Raw genomic sequence first — 24,023 nt, 5'->3', positions numbered from 1 at the left:
CTGTGGATTTTCACTGTATTGTTTGTGGACATGGCTTTTTCACTGTATTGTTTGTGAATGTGGCTTTTTCACTGTATTTTATGTAGATGTGGCTTTTTCGCTGTATTTTATGTGAATGTGGCTTTTTCAGTGTATTATTTGTGGATGTGGCTTTTTCACTGTATTTTATGTGAATGTGGCTTTTTCAGTGTATTATTTGTAGATGTGGCATTTTCAGTGTATTTTATCTGGATATGGATTGTTTAATTGTATTTTATGTGGTTCTGTTTTTTTCAATGTTTTTTACAGGTTGAGTCTCCCATATCCAAATATTCCGAAATACGGAATATTTTTAGAATAACTGAGATATTTAAACTTTTGCTTTCTGATGGTTCAATGTACACAAACTTTTTTCAAGGCAAAACATTATTAAAAATATAGTATAAAATAACCTTCAGGCTGTGTGTATAAGGTGTATATGAAACATAAATTAATTTCATGTATATACATAAACTTTTTTTGATGCACAAAATTATTTAACATATTGTATAAAATTACATTCAGGCTGTATGTATAAGGTGTATATAAAACATAAAAGCATTGTGTGTTTAGATTTGGGTCCCATTCCCAAGATATCTCATTATGGTATGCAAATATTCCAAAATACGGAATATTCCGATATCCAAAATACCCCTGGTCCCAAGAATTTTGGATATGGGACCCTCAACCTGTATATTGTTCTGGCTTTTTCTTTCCCTTTAATAGTTACCTCCATGGTGATTGTGTGCATGCGCTTTAACATGCTCCTACAAACGTCATGCCAGAGGTATGGCCTAGCTGGCTACGCCCCATTTTGCACGTGTGCCTTCGGTGTGCGCATGATCATGGCTCTTTGACATACCTTAAGATATTTTTGGGCTCTTTGCCTCTGACTGGTTGACCACCCCTGCCCTAGTGCCTAACCCTGACCCTAACCCCTCCCCTTACCCCAATAATTACCTTTGGGATCCCGGCAGTCAGGATGCCGGTGCCAGTATTCTGATAAGTGTTGGGATTCCAGCATCGACATTCTGAACTCTGGAATCCCAGTTGTCAGGATTCTGACCACATCTCACTTCTAGAATACGTAACATGTTAATATCATGTTTTAAAGCTTCTTTCCCCAACATTTAGACATGAAAAATCTGGACAAAATAAACCACACCAGAATCACGTGTGATACATCCAGAATCCTAGATGACCACTGGTTGGCTATTGAGTTACAGGAGTGTCTCTTACCTCTTTACAACAAAACACATCAGGACTACAACAACCAGCACTGCAAGAAAGATCAGCAGAATTTTTCCAAAAATCCACATATTCAAATCTACAAATATAAATGGATATAAAAAATGTTACAATGTTAAAATATTTGATTAGATCATGCAGTTATCATTAAATGCGTGGTGCACAAAGTATTTAAAGCATTGCAATTAGATCCAAGAGATTGTTAAGAAATATGATCAACCAGGTTTGATAATTTTTTCATCCATTACTTAATAATACTGTAATTGTCCTGGCGAAATAGAACAATTATAAAAGTAATTATTTGGACATTCTAAGAATTTCAAGCATATCAAATGGTAATTGTTTTATTTTTAAAGTATTAGAACAACACATTTAAATTTGCATTGTTTATATGTTTTGCTGACAACCTGTTTTAGCTATATTTCAGCCTCCCATCCATTATGCAGAACTCTCACATGTTCATGTTTTCCTAAAACATTGTTGCATTTTGCCACAATTATTTTTGGAATTCCGATTTGTTATTAGATTGCACCTGAAATAAGAAATCCCAAAACAGGATAAATGAGAAAAAGTTCCTCTAAGTAAACAGATCATGAACATTTGCTGGGCAGCATCCAATAACAAGTCCTAGGGCTACATTTACAAATACTCATTATTTTGGCAACTTTGAACTTTGAAACCATCACACATTTCTGATGGACTAGAGCAGGAGTGGCCAGACTTTTGGACTCGGTGATCTACTTTTAAAACTGAAAACCTTTCATGATCTACTGAGTTGAAAAAGGGGGCGTGACATGTAAGGAAAGGGGCGTGGCCTCACAGCAAGGGACATGGGGTCTATCCTGTCGAAATCACACATAGTATCCCCAATTCAAAAACTCCACATAGCATCACAATCTTATTCACATTACACCGCAGAGTAGTGTCCCTTATCCACATTACGACACACAGTAGAGCCCTTTATACAAAATGCCCATAGTAGTGCCCCTTATACAATGCCCACTGTAGTAGTGCCCCTAATGCAATGCCCACTGTAGTAGAGCTCCTTATGCAATGCCCCCAGTAGTAGTGCCCCCTATGCAATGCCCCCAGTAGTAGTGCCCTTTATGCAATGCCCCCAGTAGTTGTTCCCTTGTAGTTGTGCCCATTATGCAATGCCCCCTGTATTTGAGACTATTATGCAATACCCTCTGTCTTAAAGCCTCTTATGCAATGCCCCTCTAGTTGTTCCCATTATGAATGCCTTCTGTATTAGAGCACCTTATGCAATGTCCCTGTAGTTGTGAACATTATGCAATGCCCCTATATTAGAGCCCCTTATACAGTGCCCCCAATAGTGCCCCTTATACAGTGCCCCCAGTTGTGCCCTTTATGCAGTTCCCACAGTAGTGCCCTTTAAGCAGTGCCCCCAGTTCTGCTCTTTATGCAGTGCCCCCAGTAATGCTCCTTATGCTGTTTCCCCGCTAATGCACCTAGTAGTGCCCCTTATGCTGTGCCCCCAGTACTGGCTCCCCCTCGACTGTGCAGAACTTACCTGGTCAGCACTCCCGCGTAGATGTCCACTGCCTGCCGCTGACTGGATCTAATTAGATCCAGCAGGCGTGCAGGCTCTTCACAATGGGGGAGACATGGGTGACGTCATGACGTCACCCACGTACCCACACGCTGCATCACTGGGAAAGCCCGCCTCTGAAGTGATCAGAGGCTTCTTTAGTCTGTGATCGCTTCAGAGACCAGCATTCCCAGAAACTTCAGTAGGCTGGCTGCAATCTACTGGCAGGAGCTCCGTGAGCTACCGGTAGATAGCGATCAACCTTTTGGCCAGCCCTGGTTAGAGGTAAAAACTGTGTGGTGGAATCATACCCCAAAAACAATGGTGGTTAAAGCAAAAAAGGCAGAATAACTGTCACAAAAAAGATTACTTGTAAGAGGCTAGAATGTTCAAACTCTGGGCCTGATTCAGCAATGAACACAGTTGCTTATACGCACACAATCAGCCAATTGTTGCGTACTGCGCATGCGTCGCAGTGTGTGAACCAGCCATAGCGATTGGGACTACAATCACAGTGACTACGCAGACCCATTGCAGAGTGATTGACAGGAAGTGCCGTTTGTGGGTGGAGAAGGGGGGGAGGTCGGCTGAACGCAGGCATGCCAGTGCATTTGGACACCGTTGCAGGGGCATGTATAAATAATCCACTGGTGCATTGTCCCTCTTTTTATGTTCTGAATGGCCAAGAATTTTATGCCCTGAGAAAAGGTTTTGCATAATTTTCGTTTATGTTTTCCTGCTTTGTAAATTTTTGCCATGTCCATTTTGCTGTTGCCATGCGCTGGTAGAAAAGCTGGGGCCACTTGAGTGCATTTGCAAGCCAGCCCCTGGATCTCCAGTTGTGATATATACTGTACTGTACATACAAAGCCTCAGTGTCTCCTCCACAGTTCTATAATCTGTGATGAAAAATACGGGAGGCAGTTATCAGACCGACGGACTGAATGCCGCCAATCGAAATACCGACGCTATCGATGTTGGAAGACAGACAGACGCTGGACCGATCGAAGTAAGTCCGGCGTGTCTTAACTGTTAGCTGTGGGGGGGGGGGGTAGATTTAGGCACCCCTGGGGGGACTTAGTACTAGGTACCCCCCGGGGAGGGTTAGGTTAGGGAAAGGGGAGGTTAGGGTTAGGCACCACTGGGGGGAGGTTATGGTTAGGCACCCCCCTGGGAGGGATAGGACTAGGGTGCGGGAAGGGGGGTTAGGATTAGGCACCCCTGGGGGGATTTAGGGTTAGGCACCACCCCAGGAGTTTTAGGGTTAGACACCACCAAAGGAGGTTTGGGGGGGAGAGGGGAGGGTTAGAATACTTACCAGCCCCAGTTGGGATATCCTCCTGTCGGGCTTGTGCAGTTGGGATTTGAACCGGTGGTATTTTAATCCCATTCCGAAATATACAGTTTTTGCCCAGCTTTCATTAAATCCACTTGGGCTATTACCTGTTCCAGGGCTGGATACAGACTTTATACTGCTTCCAGTTTGTTCTCCATAGACGGTCACTCCTTTAACCTCAAAGGTATAATTGAATCCCAAAGGCAAGTCTTGCACAAGGTACTGAGTCACTGACGAATTTTCAGAAATCTCTCCTTAAAAAAGTTCACAATATTTTGAGTTATTAAACTAAGATACATATATAGCTGATACATACTGAATCTTGCTGCAGTACATTAATTGTTTTATATTATTTGTTCTCAATTATCACCACTTTTTCTCTAACAATTTGGCTGAACCAACATGGAAATTCTTGCATTTTAATCCAAGGGCTCAATCCAATTAGGTGAGAATTGCGAGAAGCGAGTTTGTTTCTTGAAACTCGCAGACTTCGCAGAGGGGTGCAAATTGACTGCCAAATGAGATGTGAGTGAAGTGATTAAAAAAGTGGAGAGACCATCCTGGACCCCAAAATTGATAATTTTGTTAGCAGGACCGTATAGAAAGCTGTTTGTAGGCATTAAGAATGTACTGTAGTTTTTTTAAATGGTGTCAAATGGCTGCTTTGTGTTTTTTTTTAAAAATGCAAAAAAAGATAAAGCTAACTTTTTTGTTTAATCTCAAACTAATTAAATAAAAAATGCAAAAAAAAGTTAGAAAAAATTTGATTTGGGGGTAATTTGAAGACATTTTTTCCCCAAAAAAATTACATGCAATTATTGACTAATTAAGCTAATTGGAAATTTGAATTGCCCAATTAGTCATTAGGGGGGCGTCCAAGGGGTTTAGAAAGGTGTCCCAACATTTTAATCTCAAAATAAAGATTTTCCTTTCCATCTTTTACCCTCAGGGAGATGCGAATGAAAAGATGCAAATTCAGTTTGACTGATTCAGTTGCTAATTAGATTGCAAAATGAATTCGCTATGCAAACTAACAGGATTGACCCCCAAGTATCAAATTCCTATTTGTCTTGTAAAAGGGTTTCTTATTTTTTTCACGGTGTTTAAAACCAGCCTGGCTTTATTACTGTGTTTGTTTTCATTTCTAAAGTGCTGCAGAGTATTCTGGAACTATATAAATAATTAATAATAATAATAATAATAATTGTGGCAAAAATGGCCAATTCTGTAAACAATAAAAATACTGTACTAAATGACCAAGTAGTCATGTGAACGTGCCTTCTCAATTCTGAAAGGGCTAATTCTGTCATAAGGTCCAGATGGTGGATATCAGGTTTTAAGGTAATTTTGTATACATATACTGTAGGATGGTTCCTGGCTTAGGTTTGAAATTAAAGGCAGCTTCAAAAAGATTTTTCACACCAGAGTTCAGGGCCTGATTCAGAGTTGTACGCAATACTGCTATTTATGCAATTTAAACAGTAAACTGTGTATGCTTCTAAATTGCAATGTGCATGTGTCAAGGTACATCACCATAGTCACTTGCAGCAAATTTTACTCACTGTGTGATTGACAGGCAGAATTTAGAGTAATGCAACATGTCATCCTCTTGTGCTTATCCTTTCTTTACTTATATTATCTGCTCTATACTCAAAAGCACCTAACCCGTGACTTTTGCCATCCTTCTACTGTTGCAGTAATGTTTATATACCATGTACTTGTCTTGCATTGTCTTAAACTATATGACACTGTTTTCTTGTTCTGCTCAACTGTTTATGTACTGTGTTTATGTACTATGAAGGCGCTGCGGAACCCTTGTGGCGCCATATAAATAAAGGATAGCAATAATAATAATAATAATAATAACCAATCATCTGCTAGCTGGGAAAGAATCACTACAGTAGAGTTGTGGAGTACAAATTTCAGGGTTCATTCTATAAGATATAAAAACAAACTCCTGTTTTGCTGAATGCTCCACACACTTTCTGCCAGTCTCAGACAACAGTCTAATATTTGAAAAAAGGTATTTATTCTGTTATTTCTTTTATTTTAGAATTGCATATGTATGATTGTCTATACAGATCACACTGATATGTGCAGTGCTTCAGCACAACATGCAGCTCACAGGCACTTCTATTCATTTTTTCTATTCTGCTCCGTGTTCTATTGTGTTTTTTCAACACTATTATTAGTAGATCCATTAGTTGTATTTCTGTCTGAGGAAATGGTCTACTGACGTCTATTTGCGTGTTTTGCCGTCTGTTTCAGTGTGGCATCATGTATGCCTTAGTAAATCTTCGAATCGAAAAATCAGGAAAAACTTGCACGGGAATAAAATCCAGGCCAGACACGATTCTTAGTGAATATACTGTTTTGTCTGTTCTAGGATTATAGAGGGTGGTTGACTTGTGACCTCCCTCTTTGTTTCCTGAATTTTCTCAGGATGTACCTGGTACTGGGTTGTTTATTGTTATTGCTTATGGGCAGCCCATAAAGAGGTGGGCTCTGGTAATTTTTGGGGGTGTGGCCTAATCTCAGGAAGCATGGCCACACCCCATAGGAAAGAAATCTGAAAATATAATTGCAGTTGAACAGGGGGGGCATTGTGTACCCCACATCCAGGGGTAAATCTAGGGGGGGCACAACCAGTGTGATCACTCCCCCCACCCCTGCACAGGCAGAAGCTCAGCAGCATCTTCCCTAGCCCCACTGCAGCCCAGTGCTGGAGAGAGAGGCTGTTGACAGATAAGAGGGAGGGGTTGTCAGACCCGGGCCCCTCCCAAATTCCCAGGCCTGGGTAATTAGTACCTACTCCTCCCCTCTTGGTGACCCTGCTTATGGGCCTGATTCAGATGTGGATGATATTGCACAGTCACAAGGAAGTGGCTGCGCAATACAGTCCAATTAATTTGGTAATGCAGCAGGAGATGTTTGTAGGAAATAGACACGTCCTGTATGCATCTGCTATCTGAGTGTAGCATCTATAGACACTGCCTCAGATCACCATCATGACCATCATTCTCGTTGGTTGCTGTTTTAGCTTGTGTAAGCTTGGCTGGCCAGCACCTGGCTGCTCTCAAGGCCAGGAAATATGCACCCTACAATGGAGACCCAAGCCTCAGCACTCCCAGGACACAGGGTGACACACCCCCATTTTCAGAAACTAAGGCTGGCGCCACAACCCTTCCCCAAATGGCTGCAGCCTGTCAATCAGAATGAGGTTCAGGGGGCATGGCAACCATGATTGCAGGACCAATTCTGCACATGCATAAAGGTCCTGTGCATATGCAGACATCCCACCATTGCATATATATGTAAAACATAGGGTTTACTCTTTACATATCTGAATCAGGCCCTAAGTGCATTGGTTTATTCTTTCTCCACTTTGCTTTCTGCTGGTTCTTTCTAGCCCTCTATCTTTACCTTTGTCTTTTTCTTCCAATCTTTTACTTCTCTTCACCCTGCCCTGTGGTTTGATTCCTCCTCTTCTATTTCTCTTTTGTTCACTTATATTTTCTTTCCATATTACAAAGCACATGAGTGATTCCTTATTACTTATATAATATATTAATATACACAATACAACCTCCATTTAAAATTCTTATTATGTAAATTGTGCTGATGTCATGCTAAAGATATGAAAGTTGATTTCCAAAGGCAACATACTGAGCCATTAAGAATCATGGTTCTCTACTGCTTCTCTAAGATCTAAACTAAACAAGAGTTATCTCTTTGTATTATATTGTGTTATAAACATAACCTGCATGAGAAATAAATTGTGAGCATTAGTCTCCAGCTTAATATATGATGGCTGGAGTAAAATTTACATAGAAAGCACCTCTGAGGTTTACTGTAAAAACCTTTGCAATGCCAAGAACCATTTAGCAATTCTAAAAATGGCCTCTTTATTCTCAGACATCCACTTCAACAGAGCTTGTTCCATAATCACCATAAATTTCCTCCCCAAAAGATACAGTAATACCACAGTGTTTCTAATGCCCATTTATTTTCCAATCCTTCTTTTTCAGCAGTGGCAGAATTTATTTTCCATTTCCTACTTAAATAAATAAGGGGATGCTCTTCACCATCTTTGCTTTGAGACAACACAGCACCTATCCCTACATCTGATGCATCTGTTTGCATGACAAATTAATTTTTAAGTCAGGTGTCATCAAAACTGGTTGTGTGCACAATGAAAAGCCTTTTCTGCCTCAAGATTCCAATTAACCATAACTGACTGTTTAACCTTGGTAAGATCAAAGCAGCAGCAGTTGTGGCAAAATTGGGAATAAATCTTTTATAATACCCTGTGATACCTAAGAAAGCTGCTTCTTATTTAGGGGTCGTGGCCAATTTTGTATTGCCTAAAGTTTATTAAGTTGGGGCCTTTCTCAAATCTATGCCTTTGGTGTATCCAAGATACATACTTCACCACTATCATTAGTAACACTTTTTTTGTGTTGACTGTAAATCTGCCAGTCAGAACTATAGATGACTACATCAATGAGATGAGATGATGCTCTGGGCAGCACAGACGGTGTAATGGTTAGCGTTACTGTCTCACAGCACTGAGGTCATGGGTTCAATTCCCACTATGGCCCTAACTGTGTGGAGTTTGTATATTCTCCCTGTGCTTGCGTGGGTTTTCTCCGGGTACTCCGGTTTCCTCCCACACTCCACAAATATACTGGTAGGTTAATTGGCTCCCCACAAAATTGACCATAGTGTGTATGTTTGTGAGCGTGTGGTAGGGAATATACATTGTAAGCTCCACTGGGGCAGGGACAGATATGAATGGTAAGAAATTCTCTGTACAGTGCTGCGGAATATGTGTGCGATATATAAATAACTGATAATAATAATAATAATAATAATAATAATACTCTCTATGGGGCCTTGGAATTTTGTCCATCAACTTTTGAAAGGTGGCAGTAGCCCCATGTAACCCAAATGGAAACATTTTGTAACCCAAATGGCAACATCTTGTATTGGAACAGACCCTCCAGTGCAGAAAAAGCTGTGTTTTATATTGCCTTATCTGTCAATTGCTCTTGCCAGTACCTTTTGGTTAAGTCTAGAGTGGTTAAATACCGTGCTGTTTCCAGCTTTTCAATACGTTCATCCACATAAGGCATTATGTAGGCATCAAACTTAAACACACACTAGGTATTCAATTTACTGAAATCCTTCTAGTATTGTAAGCTCCCATCATGTTTCAGAATGAGTATAATGGGACTTGACTGCTCATTACAGTATGTGACTCTTCATTTAGATCTAACTCCGACATTTTTGTAATTTCTTTTAACACCATTACTTCTGGTATTCTATAAAGATTTAGGTCAACCTTAAGAAAACAAATCTATATTTCTTATGAGAAATCATTTAGCCTAATGCTGTTGACTAGTTGTAGATTTTGGCTATTGTTACTTCAGGAACCAAAGGTACTGCAGTTTCTGGTGGGACCAGGTTGGCTGACAGAGTTACTCTATCCTTCCAAGGTTTTATAAGATCTATCTTGGCTTTCTTTTCCCATGCTTTATAATTAACCTCACCCTCTTTTTCTATGATTTCAAATGGTTCGTGTCAGCTGCCTACAAATAAACTTTCTACCATATGAACCAAAATAAGCACTCTGGGCCTGATTCAGATATAGATGCAATGCAAATGTTTGTGCAGATGAGCGATTATTGGTAATCTGCACATGCGTTTGACTAGCACTGCGCATGTGTCAAGTTGGATACCAGTTGATTGGTCAACAATAAAGAGGCCGACATTCAGAATGTCAACACATTCTGAATGTCAACAGTAAAAAAGGTTGACATGGTCATTAGGCCAACCATCATTCTGTAGAAATGCATTTAGGTTGACAGGGTTAAATGGTCGACATTTAACTGTTGACACAATGATTTTTAGGATTAAGGTTTGGTTTAGGGTTTGGATTATAGTTAGGTTTAGGGTTGGGATTAGGATTACGTTTAGAGTTAGGCTAACATAACAAAAAAACATTTGTTGACATTTTAGTGTTGACATGTTAAATGTTAAACTTTTTAATGTGTTAACCATTTAACCCTGTTGACCTAAATACATGTCTACAGAATGATGGTTGACCTAATGACCGTGTAAAGCTCTTTACTGTTGAGATTCAGAACCAGTCAATCTTGTGCTTATGACCTTCTGAATCTCGACCTCTATACTGTCAACCTTTTAGCCACATCTGTCAAGTTTCACTACCAATGAGGATTTATTTGCAAAATGTCACAAAATCGTGGTCTTAACCACCCATACAAGGTTAAACATTCATCCATTGCTGTCTAAAACCTCCAACAGACTATCCCAGTGATTACCGCTCACCTGGCTGCTCACCTGGTCAGCCTGACCACTCACCTGTTACCACTCCCTATATATTTACAGGCCTAGGAAAGACTCATTGCCTGAAAAACTGTGGGCCTGATTCAGAGCCACTCGCTCTAACAGAGCGCTCCCTCTGAATCAGGGCCGGGCTTTTTTTTGGGGGGGATCGGCCTCTTGGCCGCTCGCATAGCTGTGGGTGACCACCCACAGCTATTGCGAGCGGCCATGATAATGGTCGCAGTGGTCAAGACCATCATGACCATCGGGCTTGCGATGAGACCCTTGTGGTAGGGTCTCGTGGTCGCATGCCCCAGAGAGATTTCGGCTCTAACAGAGCCGGAATCTCTCCACTGACATCACTCTCATGGGAACGTCTCCATTTGGGCAGCCACCCCCATGGCCTGCCCACCAAAGGGGGAGAGCTGTCACTCAACATCGACAGCTCGCCCCCTTTGGTGCGAGACCCAGAGCGACGTATTGCCTGTCGCTAGCCGGGTCTCGAACATGCGCACGATGGAGCCGGCTCCGTCGTGCGCATGCACTGTGGGCCACCATCGACCCAGTTGCGAGTGCTCAGCGCTTGCGACCGGGTCTGAATCAGGCCCAGTGTTTCTTCCTGAGGATCGTTCCAGGCTCAGTGTCTCCTGTGTATCCAGAGATTTCTCCTGTGGATACTTTTGTTGAAACTCAACCATTACCCACTTGTACCATTGATGTTTGTCTCTCAGCACTGCGGCTTCCATGCCACAGACAGAAAACCACCGGGACTATTGCCATCACCACTGTGTACCATCTCAACGCCGCACACAGACTGCTTGCTGTTTGCATTCCATCTACTGCTGTGTATCATCTATCAGCACTGCGGCTCCCATGCTTCACACAGACTGCTTCCAACTCCAGCTCCAGCTCTGTTAGTGTACCTGCAGTGCATACCATCTGCTGTTGCCACACATCTTTTCACCTGCATGGATTCCACTCTGCATTTTTTTACAGAATTGTCCTCATAAGTTGGGAAACGCTCCCACCTAACTGATGACAGGGATATCTGTTTAAGAGTGTCTCTTTGTATTCCTCAAAATAAAGACTGTGCTATATCTGTACAAATCAAGCACCACTAGGTTCTCATTTCTTTTTAGCTGTAGTGGATTCAGCAGCTGCAGGAAATGTTATTTCTGACAAACTTGTTCAAGAACTTTCTTTACCTCTGCAGAAGTTAGCAGTTCCCATTACTTTGACTGCTGTGGTTGGTAGTCATATTCCTGGAAGCCGTATTACGTTCCAAACCAAACCTGTGACCTTGGGTGTGGAAGTATTGCACTCTGAACCAATTTCCTTCCTAGTAATTCCAGAGTCTATGAGTCATATTGTTCTTGGATATCCATGGTTACAATACCACAACCCACACATCGACTGGTCTTCTACCCATATACTTGCCTGGGGCCCCAAGTGTACTGAGACTTGTTTACACACTGTTATTCCTCACTGTGTCAACAGAAGAGAAGGCATCAGATTTACCTGTTCTTTACAGACAATTTGTGGATGTGTTCAGCATACAGGCTGCAGAAACTTTACCACTACATCGACCTTGGGATTGTCCAATCGATCTAATCTCAGGTAAAATTCCTCCTCGTGGAAAGGTCTATCTGTTATACATTCCTGAAACACAAGCCATGGCAGATTACACAAAAGAGAACTTGGAACGTGGCTTTATTCAGCACTCCTCATCTACAGCCAGAGCAGGGTTCTTTTTCATTAAAAAGAAAGATGGCGGATTAAGACCTTGCATCGATTATCAGGGCCTAAATGATATGACTATTAAGAACCGATACCTGTTGCCACTCATCATCGAACTATTTGATCGTGTCAAGGGAGCCTCTGTGTTCACAAAATTAGATCTTCGTGGAGCATATAACCTGATACGGATAAGAAAGGGTGATGAGTGGAAGATCGCTTTTAATACCAGAGACGGTCATTACGAGAACCTTGATGCTGTTTGGACTATGTAATGCACCTGCTGTATTTTAAAACTATGTAAATGAAATATTCTGTGACCTTTTGTACAAGACTCTTGTTGTGTACTGTATCTAGACGATATATTAATTTTTTCTCCAGATATTCAACTCATCATTTCCACTTGAAGGAGGTTCTTAAGCGACTTCAACAAAATCAGTTGTATTGCAAGAGAGAGAAATGCACCTTTGGGCTAACATCCATTACCTTCCTTGGCTACATCATATCTGGCACTGGACTTGCCATGGACCCTGAGAAAGAGCAAGCCATTCTGTACTGTCCTCTATCAGATTAAAGGCCATTCAGTGTTTCCTGGGATTTGCCAATTATTACCGGAAATTCATTAGAAGTTATTCCATTGTGGTTGCACCTATCATGAAATTAAACCATAAAGGTGCCAAGTCAGCCAAATGGCTTATAGAGGCACAGCTAGCCTTTCAACAACTCAAACAAGCTTTTACTTCAGCTCCTATTCTGAGACAACCCAAGATTGACAGCCCATTCCTGCTGGAAGTTGATACCTCCTCTGTCAGAGTTGAAGCAGTTCTGTCATAAAAGTATGATGATGATCTATGGCACCCCTGTGAATTCTTTTCTCGGAAATTCCTCCCAACTGAATGGAATTATGCCATAGGTCATTAAGAGTTGCTGGCTATCAAACTCGCTTTAGAAGAATGGTGACATCTCTTTGAGGGTGCCCACTACTGTATTACAATTCTCACTGATCACAAGAACTTATTGTATTTGAGAACTGCCCAATGCATGAATCCAAGGTAAGACAGATGGGCATTATTTTTTCACATTTTGATTTACGAGTCACTTTTTGGCCTGGTAACAAGAATTGTAAAGCTGATGCTCTGTCACATTATACAGTATGATGGAATAAGAGACTTTTGTGTCTCTTGAACCACAACACATCATTAATCCTCTCAGCATAGCAGACAGCAAATCAGCAGATTCTCCACCTCTTGGTAAAACTTTTGTTGCATTGATCTTCGACTTAAACTCCTTCAATGGGCTCATTGCACTAAATTTGCAGGACATACTGGGGTACATAAATCTTATAACTTAATTTCCAGAAGTTATTGGTGGCCCTCACTTCATTAAGATGTCCGCCTGTGCATTCTGTGCACAACATAAAAGCACTCAACAGAGTTCTGCAGCTGAACTACTATCATTGGCAATTCCTCATCAACCTTGGACCCATATATCTATGGATTTTGTTAAAGACGTACCCAGTTCTGATGGATACACTACTATTTGGGTAATAGTATACAGATTTTCTAAAATGGCTCCTTCTGTTCCTGTTTTACTCCAATTGTTTATCAAAGAGATCTTCCATCTTCATGGGTGTCCTAAAGATATTGGTTAGGAGCAATTTGTGCAATTCGTTGCCAAGTTCTGGTGGTCTTTGTGTCAAGCTCTCCAAATAAAGTTTTCCTCTGCTTATCACCCACAGTCCAATGAACAAACAGAGAGAATTAACCAGGATTTGGAGACCTTTCTGAGAATGTTCATGTCATCTTCACAAGACAACTGGCTTCAATTACTCCCATGGGCAGAATTTGCACATAATCATCACTACCACGAATTATCTAACTCTACTCCATTTCTCACAGTTTTTGGTCTGCATTCCAGAGTTCCATTGCACACTACTCGCTGCCAGTGCAGTTCCTGCTTCTGAACAAAGATTCGACAATTCTCATATATTTGGCTTTGTGTGAGAGAAGCTTTACTCAAAACTTGTAAACGGTGCAAAATCGAAGCAGACAAAAATCGCAGAAATATTCCCAGCATGAAAATTGGAGATAGAGTTTGGTTATCCTCCCACAACCTTCGATTGAGAGTACCTTCCATGAAATTTGCACCTCGATTTATTGTCCATTTTCTAATCATTTAAGTCATCAATCCTGTCTCATACAAACTCTGTTTACCTTGATACCTCAGAATACCTAACTCATTCCATATTTCTCTGCTTAAACCTCTGGTCCTGAATTGATTTTACTCTCCTAAATCGACATCTCCTGCAGGTCATATGGAACAAGGTGAGGAATATGAAGTCTGATTGTGGACTCGCGATTTCAAAAAAATAACTTGTATTATCTAGTTCATTTGAAGGGTTATGGTCCTGAAGAGAGATCTTGGATCAGAGCTTCAGACGTTCATGATCCTAATCTCATCAGTAAATTTAATCGCAAGTATCTGGCTAAGCCCCATCCTAAGTGTTAGGTGACCACTCTTTAAAGGAGTAGGTGCTGTCACGAATCGTGGTTTTAGCCGCCCATACTGCTGTGTCGAAAACCTCCAACAGACTATCCCAGTGATTACCACTCACCTGGCTGCTCACCTGTTCACCCTGACCAATTACCACTCCCTATATATTTACAGGTCTAGGAAAGACTCATTGCCTGAACATCTGTTTTACTTCTTGAGGATCATTCCAGGCTTAGTGCCTCCTGTGTGTCCAGAGCTTTCTCCTGTGGATACTTTCCTTGCTGAAACTCAACCATGTATCATCACTGCTTGCCTCTCAATGCAGTGGGTTCCATGCCACATACAGATAACTACTGGGACTGTTTACCATCACCACTGTATACCACCTCCACACCACACACAGACCGCTTGCTGTTTTCTGCATTCCATCTACCACTGTGTACCATATATCAGCGGGCATCATCTGGACTGTGTTGCAAGTATCAATATACTCTGTAGCTATAGTGGGTTACTGCATAATCTAGGATGACTATTTTGGTTATCCTGTACTGTATTCTTGCCTTGGGCTGACAGGCAGCGTTGAGGTTCCAGGTCTGTAGGGCATGATCGGGTCACACTCTTTTAGCATCAAGGTGTTCAGTACTGTGTGTGCCTGAAGTGTCTCTCTATCCTGAGTTCCCCTTCTGGATTATGGTTCAGGTCTTGCATCATAGTTGGACCAGGGGATATAGCTTCATTAGTTCTTCCCTAGTTACATAAGACTCTGATTCCAGGACTGGTTCCCAGGTACAGACTGTCAATATTATACTGTTTTGAGTTCAGGTTCTTCTTGTCACTGGAGTAGTTCTCTGGCCTGATTGGTCCTTGGACCATTAGGTGAACGACTGCCCGGTGGCTTGGGTTCCTGTTCCAATTCTAGTATCCTTGCATTGCTCCAGTCCGTGATTCCTAGTGTTTCTAGCCTGCCAGTAACTGTATTACCTATGAGTCATGGTATCTTGGAGCCTCCCCATTTCCTGCACTCCTTAGTTAATACCCTGGACCCCATGCCAGATCTACAGAATACCAGGACCGTGAAACAAAGTGATTGATAGGAAGGGACTAATTGTGGGTGGCAATGGAGTGGTGGTGACTCAAACTCAAGTCTGTCCCATATGCAGCCATTCTGCGTGACCATAGGATTACTCAGCAGGCTGATTATTCACTGATCTGTGAATGATGCTTTGTTTTTGTACGCAGACGGTTGGATTTGTGAAGCCGCTGGTGGGCATGTCAGTACAAATCCAGGCAGCTGCAACATTTGCATATTTTCGCACAGCTGCTGCATACAAATTTGCAGCTGCAGTGGCATTAGTGTACATCTCTGAATCAGGCCCTCTGTTATCAGGACCAAAGGTGTGTAATTGGGCATTATAAATGTACACCCTTTCTTGTGCCTGTTGGGCCTGTTCCAAGTGCTCTCTCACTATAGGCACCACTGCAGCTATTTTTTTCCTATATATGTAAAACAAGCTCAATAAGGCTCTGTAAGGAATGAGTTCGGTGTCTCCCATATGGCAAATCAAAGGAGAGAAACCAGTGGAATATTGTGGAACATCTCTAATGCCCAGCAATAATAGGGTAACAAATAAACCCAATCTTACACATCTTTCTTTAGCATGTTCTTTAAAGTTTTGTTACACCTCTCTACTGAACCATAAGTCTGATGATGATATATGGAGGTTCTTATATATTTAACCTAAAACATACAGCACTACTCTTTCATGATCCTTGACATAAATGGGTTACCTTGACCAGTTAGGATTTCCTTAGATACTCCCTCTCTGCTAAATACATGTACTAGTTCCCTAGCAATTGTCTTTGTTGACATGTTGCTCAATGGTATTCCTTCCAGGTATCTGGCAGTGTAATCCATTACCACTGAACTATATTGATGACCATGGGTAGACTTTATTAGATTTAATAAAGGGACAATTGGACTTTTATAATGTGGCCTGGGAGTATAGTACTGACACTCAGGGCAGGATGCACAGTATTCAGATATATCTTTATGGACCCCTTGGACAGAAACACAGAAAAAAAATTTTCTACCCCAAGATGTGTCCACGAGCCAGGTCTAACACCATTCTTCTACATGCCTTAAGAACCATCAATTGTTCCTCAATATCTTCTTTAATGGACACTTGGTACAAGAAGTCTTGACGTACTGCCATGTGAGGGTATGACAATCTACTACCAGGCTCTGCTGGGTTTCCATCAACCACTTTTACATTCTCTCCAGGATTACCAAAATAGGATCTTATAATTGCTCTGAGGCAAAGATTTATTTTCTTACTTCAAGATCAGGCATACAGTAAACTGGTTCAACAAAATTTATTACTTCAGTAGGAGGTGCTTATTTTGTGCCCCATTGCTGGTCTTGATTTCTCTGGCTCCCCAACCATGCTTCAATAAAAGAACACTTCAGACTTGGAGAACACTGACACTGTATCAATAACAAATGAGTCTGTGTTAAATACTTCTGTAACAAATTGGGTTTCTCTTCTTTCAGAAGTGGGAAAAAGCTTTTCCCAATATAGCATCAAACATCAAATGAGGAACTAATCCCACAGTGACTACTGTGGGACCACACTGTGGGCCTGATTCTGCTATGTATGCTAATGCAATTGCAGCTGTGATCCCATACGCAGCTGCTGTGTGAAAATCTGCTAATGCATGCAGCTGCCTGGAAATTAATTGAGACACCCATCTGCGGCTTCACAGATCCAAGCAAGGCTTACAAAGAAGCAGCTATGGACACAGATACTTCAATAATCAACCATCTGAGTAATCCTATGGTCACACAGAATGCCATGGGAACTGAGACGCTGGCGCCATACTTTCTGTGTACAGGATCACAGATTTAGGCAGATACATGCACCAAAAATTTTACCGATAAGCCCGCATTTTGGCCGCCACTCCCTGTTACTCCCCCAAAATAGCCACTGTCTGTTAATCAATTGTGAATAAATCCTCACTACAACTGTAGTCACATTTGATCGCAATTTAATAGCCTCACGTGCGCATTGCGACTTAGAGACATGCACAGTCAACCATTACTAGCTCAACTGCGTAAATATCAGCATTGCGAAAATATTTATTATTTATTACCAGTTATATATATATAGCGCACACATATTTCACAGCGCTAGCCAGAGAATATTTGTCCATTCACATCTGTATCTGCCCCAGGAGTGCTTACAATCTATATTGCCTACCACATGTACATGCACACACTTACACGCTAGGGTTAATTTTTTGTTACGAGCCAATCATCCTACCTGTATATTTTTAAATTGTGGGTGGAAACCGAAGTACAAGGAGGAAACCTAAACTCATATCTAAATCTGGCTCTGTATTTCTATGTTCACCTCAGCAGTGTCATAATGCAGATTATCCCCATGTATACAGGTTACATCAACACTTTTTCTCTGACATTTTGATGGGCTCACGGACTTGGCTTTTACAAGAGTAACCAGGATACCAGAATCGAACAAAGCTTCTACCCATTTGCCTACTATAGTGATTATACACATTGTTTATCTCGATCAGCCTGTCAGTTTGCAGTGCAGGCTAGCTAGGCAAAGAAATAAACTCTGCATTGCATAAGTTCAGAGGGAAATGGACAGTTAGCAGCAAAATGGCTAAAGTCACCATATCTAAAACATGTAATATTTTTATCAAGTTTATATGAGGTGGGAACTTTTCTCTAACAGCTGGCCAATCTCCAGGTACAAACCTACAGTTCCTGAATATTTAAGTTCATTCAACTGCCCAGCACCCTTTTCCCCTGGAACAGTCTTACCAGAAGTCACTAGACATCGCTAAGGCTGGATTAAGGTTGCGGGGGCCCTGGGGCAACTAAGTTCTGGGTCCCCTACCAGTAAAATTTCCATGGCCCCCTGCAGTCACTACTACAATGCCCTTTACCTAGGGAGAGTGTGGGGGCCCCTGGATGATCGCCAATCCACCCCACCTATAATCTGGCCCTGGAGATCACTGTTGCAGGACTAGGAGCCTTTGAGGTATACTCAACAGTTCCTCAGCTGTCACATACCTCTCCACCATTTCCACAAGCTGGCCTGCTGCTTTAGGGATTCCTTGGCTCCCCCACTTGTGCAGAACTGCAGACAGGGACCATAGATATTGGCCCATATTGACCCTTTCCACAATCTGTGGCCCTGTTAAAGTTTTAGTCTGTAGCCACTTCTTGGTGAGATGGATGAGATCATGCATTTGAAAGCAGGGAAGTTTATCCATTTGGTATCCTCAGTGATAAACTCATTGTACACAAACAGATATTGTGACACCCAAAAAATGTCAGTTTTGAGTTTGTCATAGTCCTTGGCATCAGTAAGGCTCAAGTCAAAATATGTATTGTGTGGTTCCCCAGCCAGAAAGTGTGAAATAGGACTTGTCCACTGATTTTTAGGCCAACTTTCCATCTCAGCAGTTGTTTCAAAAGTTGTTAAATTGTCATCAACATCATCACTCTGCTAGATGCTGCACCACCTCTTTTAAGACTTTATGGTCTTAATACTGTTGTTTCAAGAGTTCATCGATGACCAATTGCTGGTACTTTCATTGATGGCCAATTGCTGTTGCCTCCGGGCCTCCTCAATGGCTAACTGCTGCAACCCAGTAGCTTCCTGCTGCGCCGCAGTAGCCTGTAGTAACACCTTAACTATGGCTTCCATGTTATCCATTGGTGCAAGGGAGAAAACAGAATCTGGCTACCCCAAGCATCTGATGATGACACCACCAAAAGATTCACAAATAACTTCCTTTTTTTAAAAAACAAATAGAGTGTCTGTTACTTAAAATTTTTCACATAGATTTTTATGGCTGCAATTTAAGTGTAATGCTTGCATTCTCCACCATGTGTCACAAGATCAGGTTAGGGTTGCCATCTCCTGGGGTTAATGACAGTACCTTTGTATGCAGCAGCCAATTAGTAGCACATGAGTCCAGGGCATTGGTACAAATGCATTGGTACAAATAGCAACAGCTAGTTTGATTTGAGGGCACAAAATAAACAAAACATAAAAATAAATCCTAGTCTGTCCGGCTCTAACTAAGTTAAAATGACCTCTCTCAAGGTGGAAGGACTTAGGGGTAAATTTACTAAGATGGGAGTTCTATTTAAAAAGTGATTTGCCCATAGCAACCAATCAGTTTCTACTTCTCATTTATCTAGCACCTTCTAGAAGAGAATACCTGGAATCTGATTGGTTGCTATGGGCAACATCACTTCTTAAAAGAACTCCCATCCTAGTAAATTTACCCCCTAGTGATAAACTCACAAAATAGCATTTAGCATAGCACTTACAGATGTGTCCTGTTACATCTTTGCCAATCTTGCTACAAATGTGCGCATGCACATGCAATTACTTGCTGCAGCAGCATACTGCATCATGCATTCCTATGGCGGCACGAGTGCATATCCACTCGTGGGCACACGCCATGTGTGGTATGACTTGCTATGTATGCAGCAAAGATGTAGCAAGACACATCTGTACAATCACAAGCAATTGTCTCTCTCTCTCCCACTCTCTGCAACTCTCAACCTGCTCCCTAGGCAGTGAGAGAAAGACTAGAGAAACAGAACCACCTTTTATCAGCCTCTCATAGGTGGTTTGGCAATCAAGCTTGCTAATTAGCCAACTGTCTACCAGACATAAACTATAAAGCATATAAATCTCCCCTTGACAACTTCGTCATTGTTTTTGTCACATCACCTAATAAACTGAATAAGAATGCAAATCTAGAAATATAGCTACTCACCTCTTGAGATATTTGTCTTATGGTCTGTGAGGTTAATAATCCAGTTTTCTAAAACCTGTTGACATTCATGAAGATCAAATGCATCCCATTTCAGGAGGACAGAGTGGGCAGTGACATTCACCACTGTCAAGTTTCTTGGTCCTACGGTCAACAAAGCTGAGAAACATTAATGCAGATTTCAATAGATTATTCATATTTAATGTAGAGTAATAAAGTAACACACTACTGGAAATTAGTGTAAGCCCAGTGTATTCTTAAATTAACCAATATGCAGGAATTGACTAATAACTATATTTTGCTGAAAAATTGTATCTTTAAAAAAAATTGAGTAGGACCGAAATGAAAGTCTCTGTAATGCATCATTGTGAAATGGGATATTTGAAATGAGGCAGTGCAAAAATAAGAAAAACCTTTTGCACTGAATGATTGCCTAGATCAATCCCCTAAGTAATAGAAATTCACTAGGAATTACCAATAATGTTGCTGAAAGTTGTTATAGATGTTGGTCTATTTGATCCATCCTCCAGGAAATACCAGTCTATGGGGGTAATTCAGTAGTGAACAGAATTGCACAGATTCACACAAGCAGCTTTGCAATTCTGTCCTTGCAAATATTCAAATGCAGCGAGAGATGTCTGACACCCCCTACTGCATTTGCGATTCCAGCACTGCGACTGAGGTCGCAGGCTGGGATAACCATCGCAACCATCGGCCGTGATGGTGGACAGTGCCAGCCAGCTGAGTAAGCCGCAGTTTATGCAGGCTAGCCTGTGTTTCCTTCCCTCTTAATTTTCCGGACTATCACCACTGTCACTGTACACACCCCCCCAACACCTTTGCATCATGCCCCTTCCATGCCATTCCGCCCCCCCTCCCCGCTGCCTAGTTGAAGTGGCCAGACCCTTCATCTCTGCTGGCCCCTCCGGCTCTAAGCGTGCCACATTTTCAGTGAGCCTTGCACCCACGGCATCTGCATCCCCTTATGGGCACGCTCCCCCGCCAACCACTCCTGCCTCCTCACCTGTGGTCATGGCCGCATGGCTTGCAAGGGGCTCCGTTAACGATGCGGGAGCCCCTCAGCCAGCGACGTCATTGCCCCCTTCTCCAGCTAGCCAGCAGCCATTACCGGCAATTAACCCCGCCCACCGATCCTCCGTGGCCATTTTAAGCAGCGTTAATGGTGCCGCGCAGTCACCCCATCTATCCCCAGCCCCCACTGGTCCAGGACCAAGGGGGATGCCAGTGCATTCCTCCAGCTCCCCAGAGTTAATTGATGTGGAGGTGCTTCCACAGATTCAGCATTCCTGCACTCCTTTGCCTGCAACCAGCATGGCTTCTCCCTTTGTCATGCAGCAGGCTGCTTTTCCTGTGGGTCAAGTTCTTTTACAGCAGGGGATGGTTTGCCAGGGTTTCCAACCCACCCCTCTCCGATGTATTTGGGTTGGTCGCCGTATTTCAGCGCCCCTGTTTCTCAGCAGGGGTTAGTCAATGCTTTTTGCCCCTGCAGGGTTACAGCCAACACATCCCCCCCAAGCATCTTTTCCCATGGCATTTGCTTTACAGCACAGGTTCTCCCAACCCCCCCCCCCTTGTACCAAGGGCATTTCAATTTAATGCAGGCTGTGCAGCAGCCTTCAGGGCTTCATCTGCATGCTCCAGGAGCTCGGGGAGTCCCCCCATTTTTGCAAGCCCGGCCCCGCCGCCCCCCACCCCCTCCCTGACTCTCACGCCCCCCCCTTCCTCCTATGATTACTGTATCTCAGCCTTCCATTGAATTGCTGGTGTCAAGTCCACAGGTTTCAGCGGCTGCTGCTTCCGTGGTCATGAATGATTCGTTGGTTCCTGTTCGGCCTGAAGCTTTGGCCATTGAAGATGTGGTGGGCGCACCGTGCAACGTGGGACAAGTTCTGGATCCGCAGGTGTCAGCATCAACCACTTCAACTTCAGGTGCAGGTGAGCATACAGTTTTCCCCCAACTTAGCAATAGTTCCCTGGTTTCTGATGATACCAGTAATTCTTCCTCCTGATCATCCGATAACCCACGCAAGTTTATTAAGCTTTTATTGCAGAATTGAAAGGGAAATTTAAGAAAAAAGTCTAGCGCGTCAGCTGTTAGCCTTTTAGCAAATGTGTCTGGTGATATGGTCTTTTGTGCAAACACAGCTCTTACTAGAGGAATAAGGTCCAAAATTAAGGAGCGCATAAGAAAAGGGAAGTTTGTGGATATGTTCTCTGTTACGGAGGACTCCTACAAAGCTTTGAGGAAGGCTAAGTCAGATGGGGCGGTGGCTGAAGAAAATAGGCGCTCTTACTTGAACTGGTTGTCTGGCATATATGCATTTATGATGAGGCTTATAGGAAAAAGCAAGAATGCCAAGCGAACTTTAAGTTCCGTTTTAAAGATGTGGAGGTGTGGTTGGAGGTGACGCAGCATGCCAGGCTTCCTCTGGAACCCAGCTCGGGCAAGAAGCAGCCCTTTCCTGCCTGTCCCGGATTCCCCAATACTGGGAAAGGGAAATGCTATGCGTTTAATAATGCCCAGTGCACTAGAGGGTCAAACTGTAGATATAGACATAACTGCATGATTTGTGGAGGGAGTCACCCAGCAAAGGAGTGTACTTGCTCCAGCAGTTTAGCAGTGGGCCGTGGCGAGCAGAGAGGAGGTCCTAAATAAGGCTCATTCTCCGGTTAATTTACAAGTTATTAAACATTGGTTGGACCGTTATCCCCTAAAGGAGGAGGCGGTCTTTTTGTTAAAATGTTTCTGTGAAGGTTTTCGTTTGCCTTTAGCTCGTGAGGATTATGTTGTGGCTAAACAGAATCTAAAGTCAGCAACTGATTTACCTGAGGTGGTTAGGTCCAAAGTAAGGGGTGAAGTAAGTTTGGGGCACATGTGCGACCCATTCTATTCTCCACCTCTACTAGATTTGTGTATTTCTCCTTTGGGCGTGGTCCCAAAAAAGGATCCAGGTAAATTTAGGCTAGTACAACATTTATCTTACCCAGAAGAAGGATCGGTAAACGATGCGTTAGATCCTTTGGATGGCAGAGTTGTTTACCAGTCGTTTGAGCAAGCTTTAGGTATAGTGCAGGGCTATGGGAGTGGAGCCTTATTAGCCAAGGTGGATATTGAATCAGCTTTTAGGCTGCTGCCTCTTCATCCTAAATCTTTTAAGTATATGGGTTTTCAGGTTGAGGGCCTTTATATTGTGGATAAATGCTTACCTATGGGTTGCTTAATTTCCTGTTCCTACTTTGAATGTTTTAGTTTGTTTTTGCAGTGGTGCGTTCAGGCTGGTACGAAGCAATTAGGCATAGCGCATTATCTAGATGATTTTTTGTTAGTTGGGCCGGCTGATAGCATGGTTTGTAAAGAATTGTTGTTTTCAGTGCAAGCCCTTTTTGCTGTTATGGGCGTGCCAATTGCTAGGGACAAGACTGAAGGACTCACGACTCGTTTATCCTATTTAG

The 24,023-nt window shown here is 42.4% G+C and overlaps 1 protein-coding gene across 6 annotated transcripts in view; it reads right to left on the bottom strand.

Moving 5' to 3' along the window:
• Positions 1–24,023, bottom strand: part of IL12RB1 (interleukin 12 receptor subunit beta 1) — a 252,769-nt gene that overhangs the window by 47,411 nt on the left and 181,335 nt on the right. For 5 of the 6 annotated variants that reach the window (XM_088450879.1, XM_088450878.1, XM_088450880.1 and 2 more), the window contains 3 exons: positions 20,553–20,708; positions 4,262–4,408; positions 1,258–1,345 (listed from right to left, as the gene is read on the bottom strand). In XM_088450879.1, the coding sequence (XP_088307005.1) occupies positions 1,258–1,345; positions 4,262–4,408; positions 20,553–20,708 (391 nt within the window). The remainder of the gene's footprint in view (positions 1–1,257; positions 1,346–4,261; positions 4,409–20,552; positions 20,709–24,023) is intronic. The other variant, XM_088450882.1, reaches the window with a different exon arrangement.

The sequence above is a fragment of the Taudactylus pleione genome, unplaced genomic scaffold (genome assembly GCF_031769625.1).
Source record: "Taudactylus pleione unplaced genomic scaffold, aTauple2 ptg000532l, whole genome shotgun sequence".
NCBI classification, from domain to species: Eukaryota; Metazoa; Chordata; class Amphibia; order Anura; family Myobatrachidae; genus Taudactylus; species Taudactylus pleione.
The sequence above is the reverse complement of the archived record's forward strand: the minus strand, read 5'-3'. Positions and strand labels throughout refer to the sequence as shown.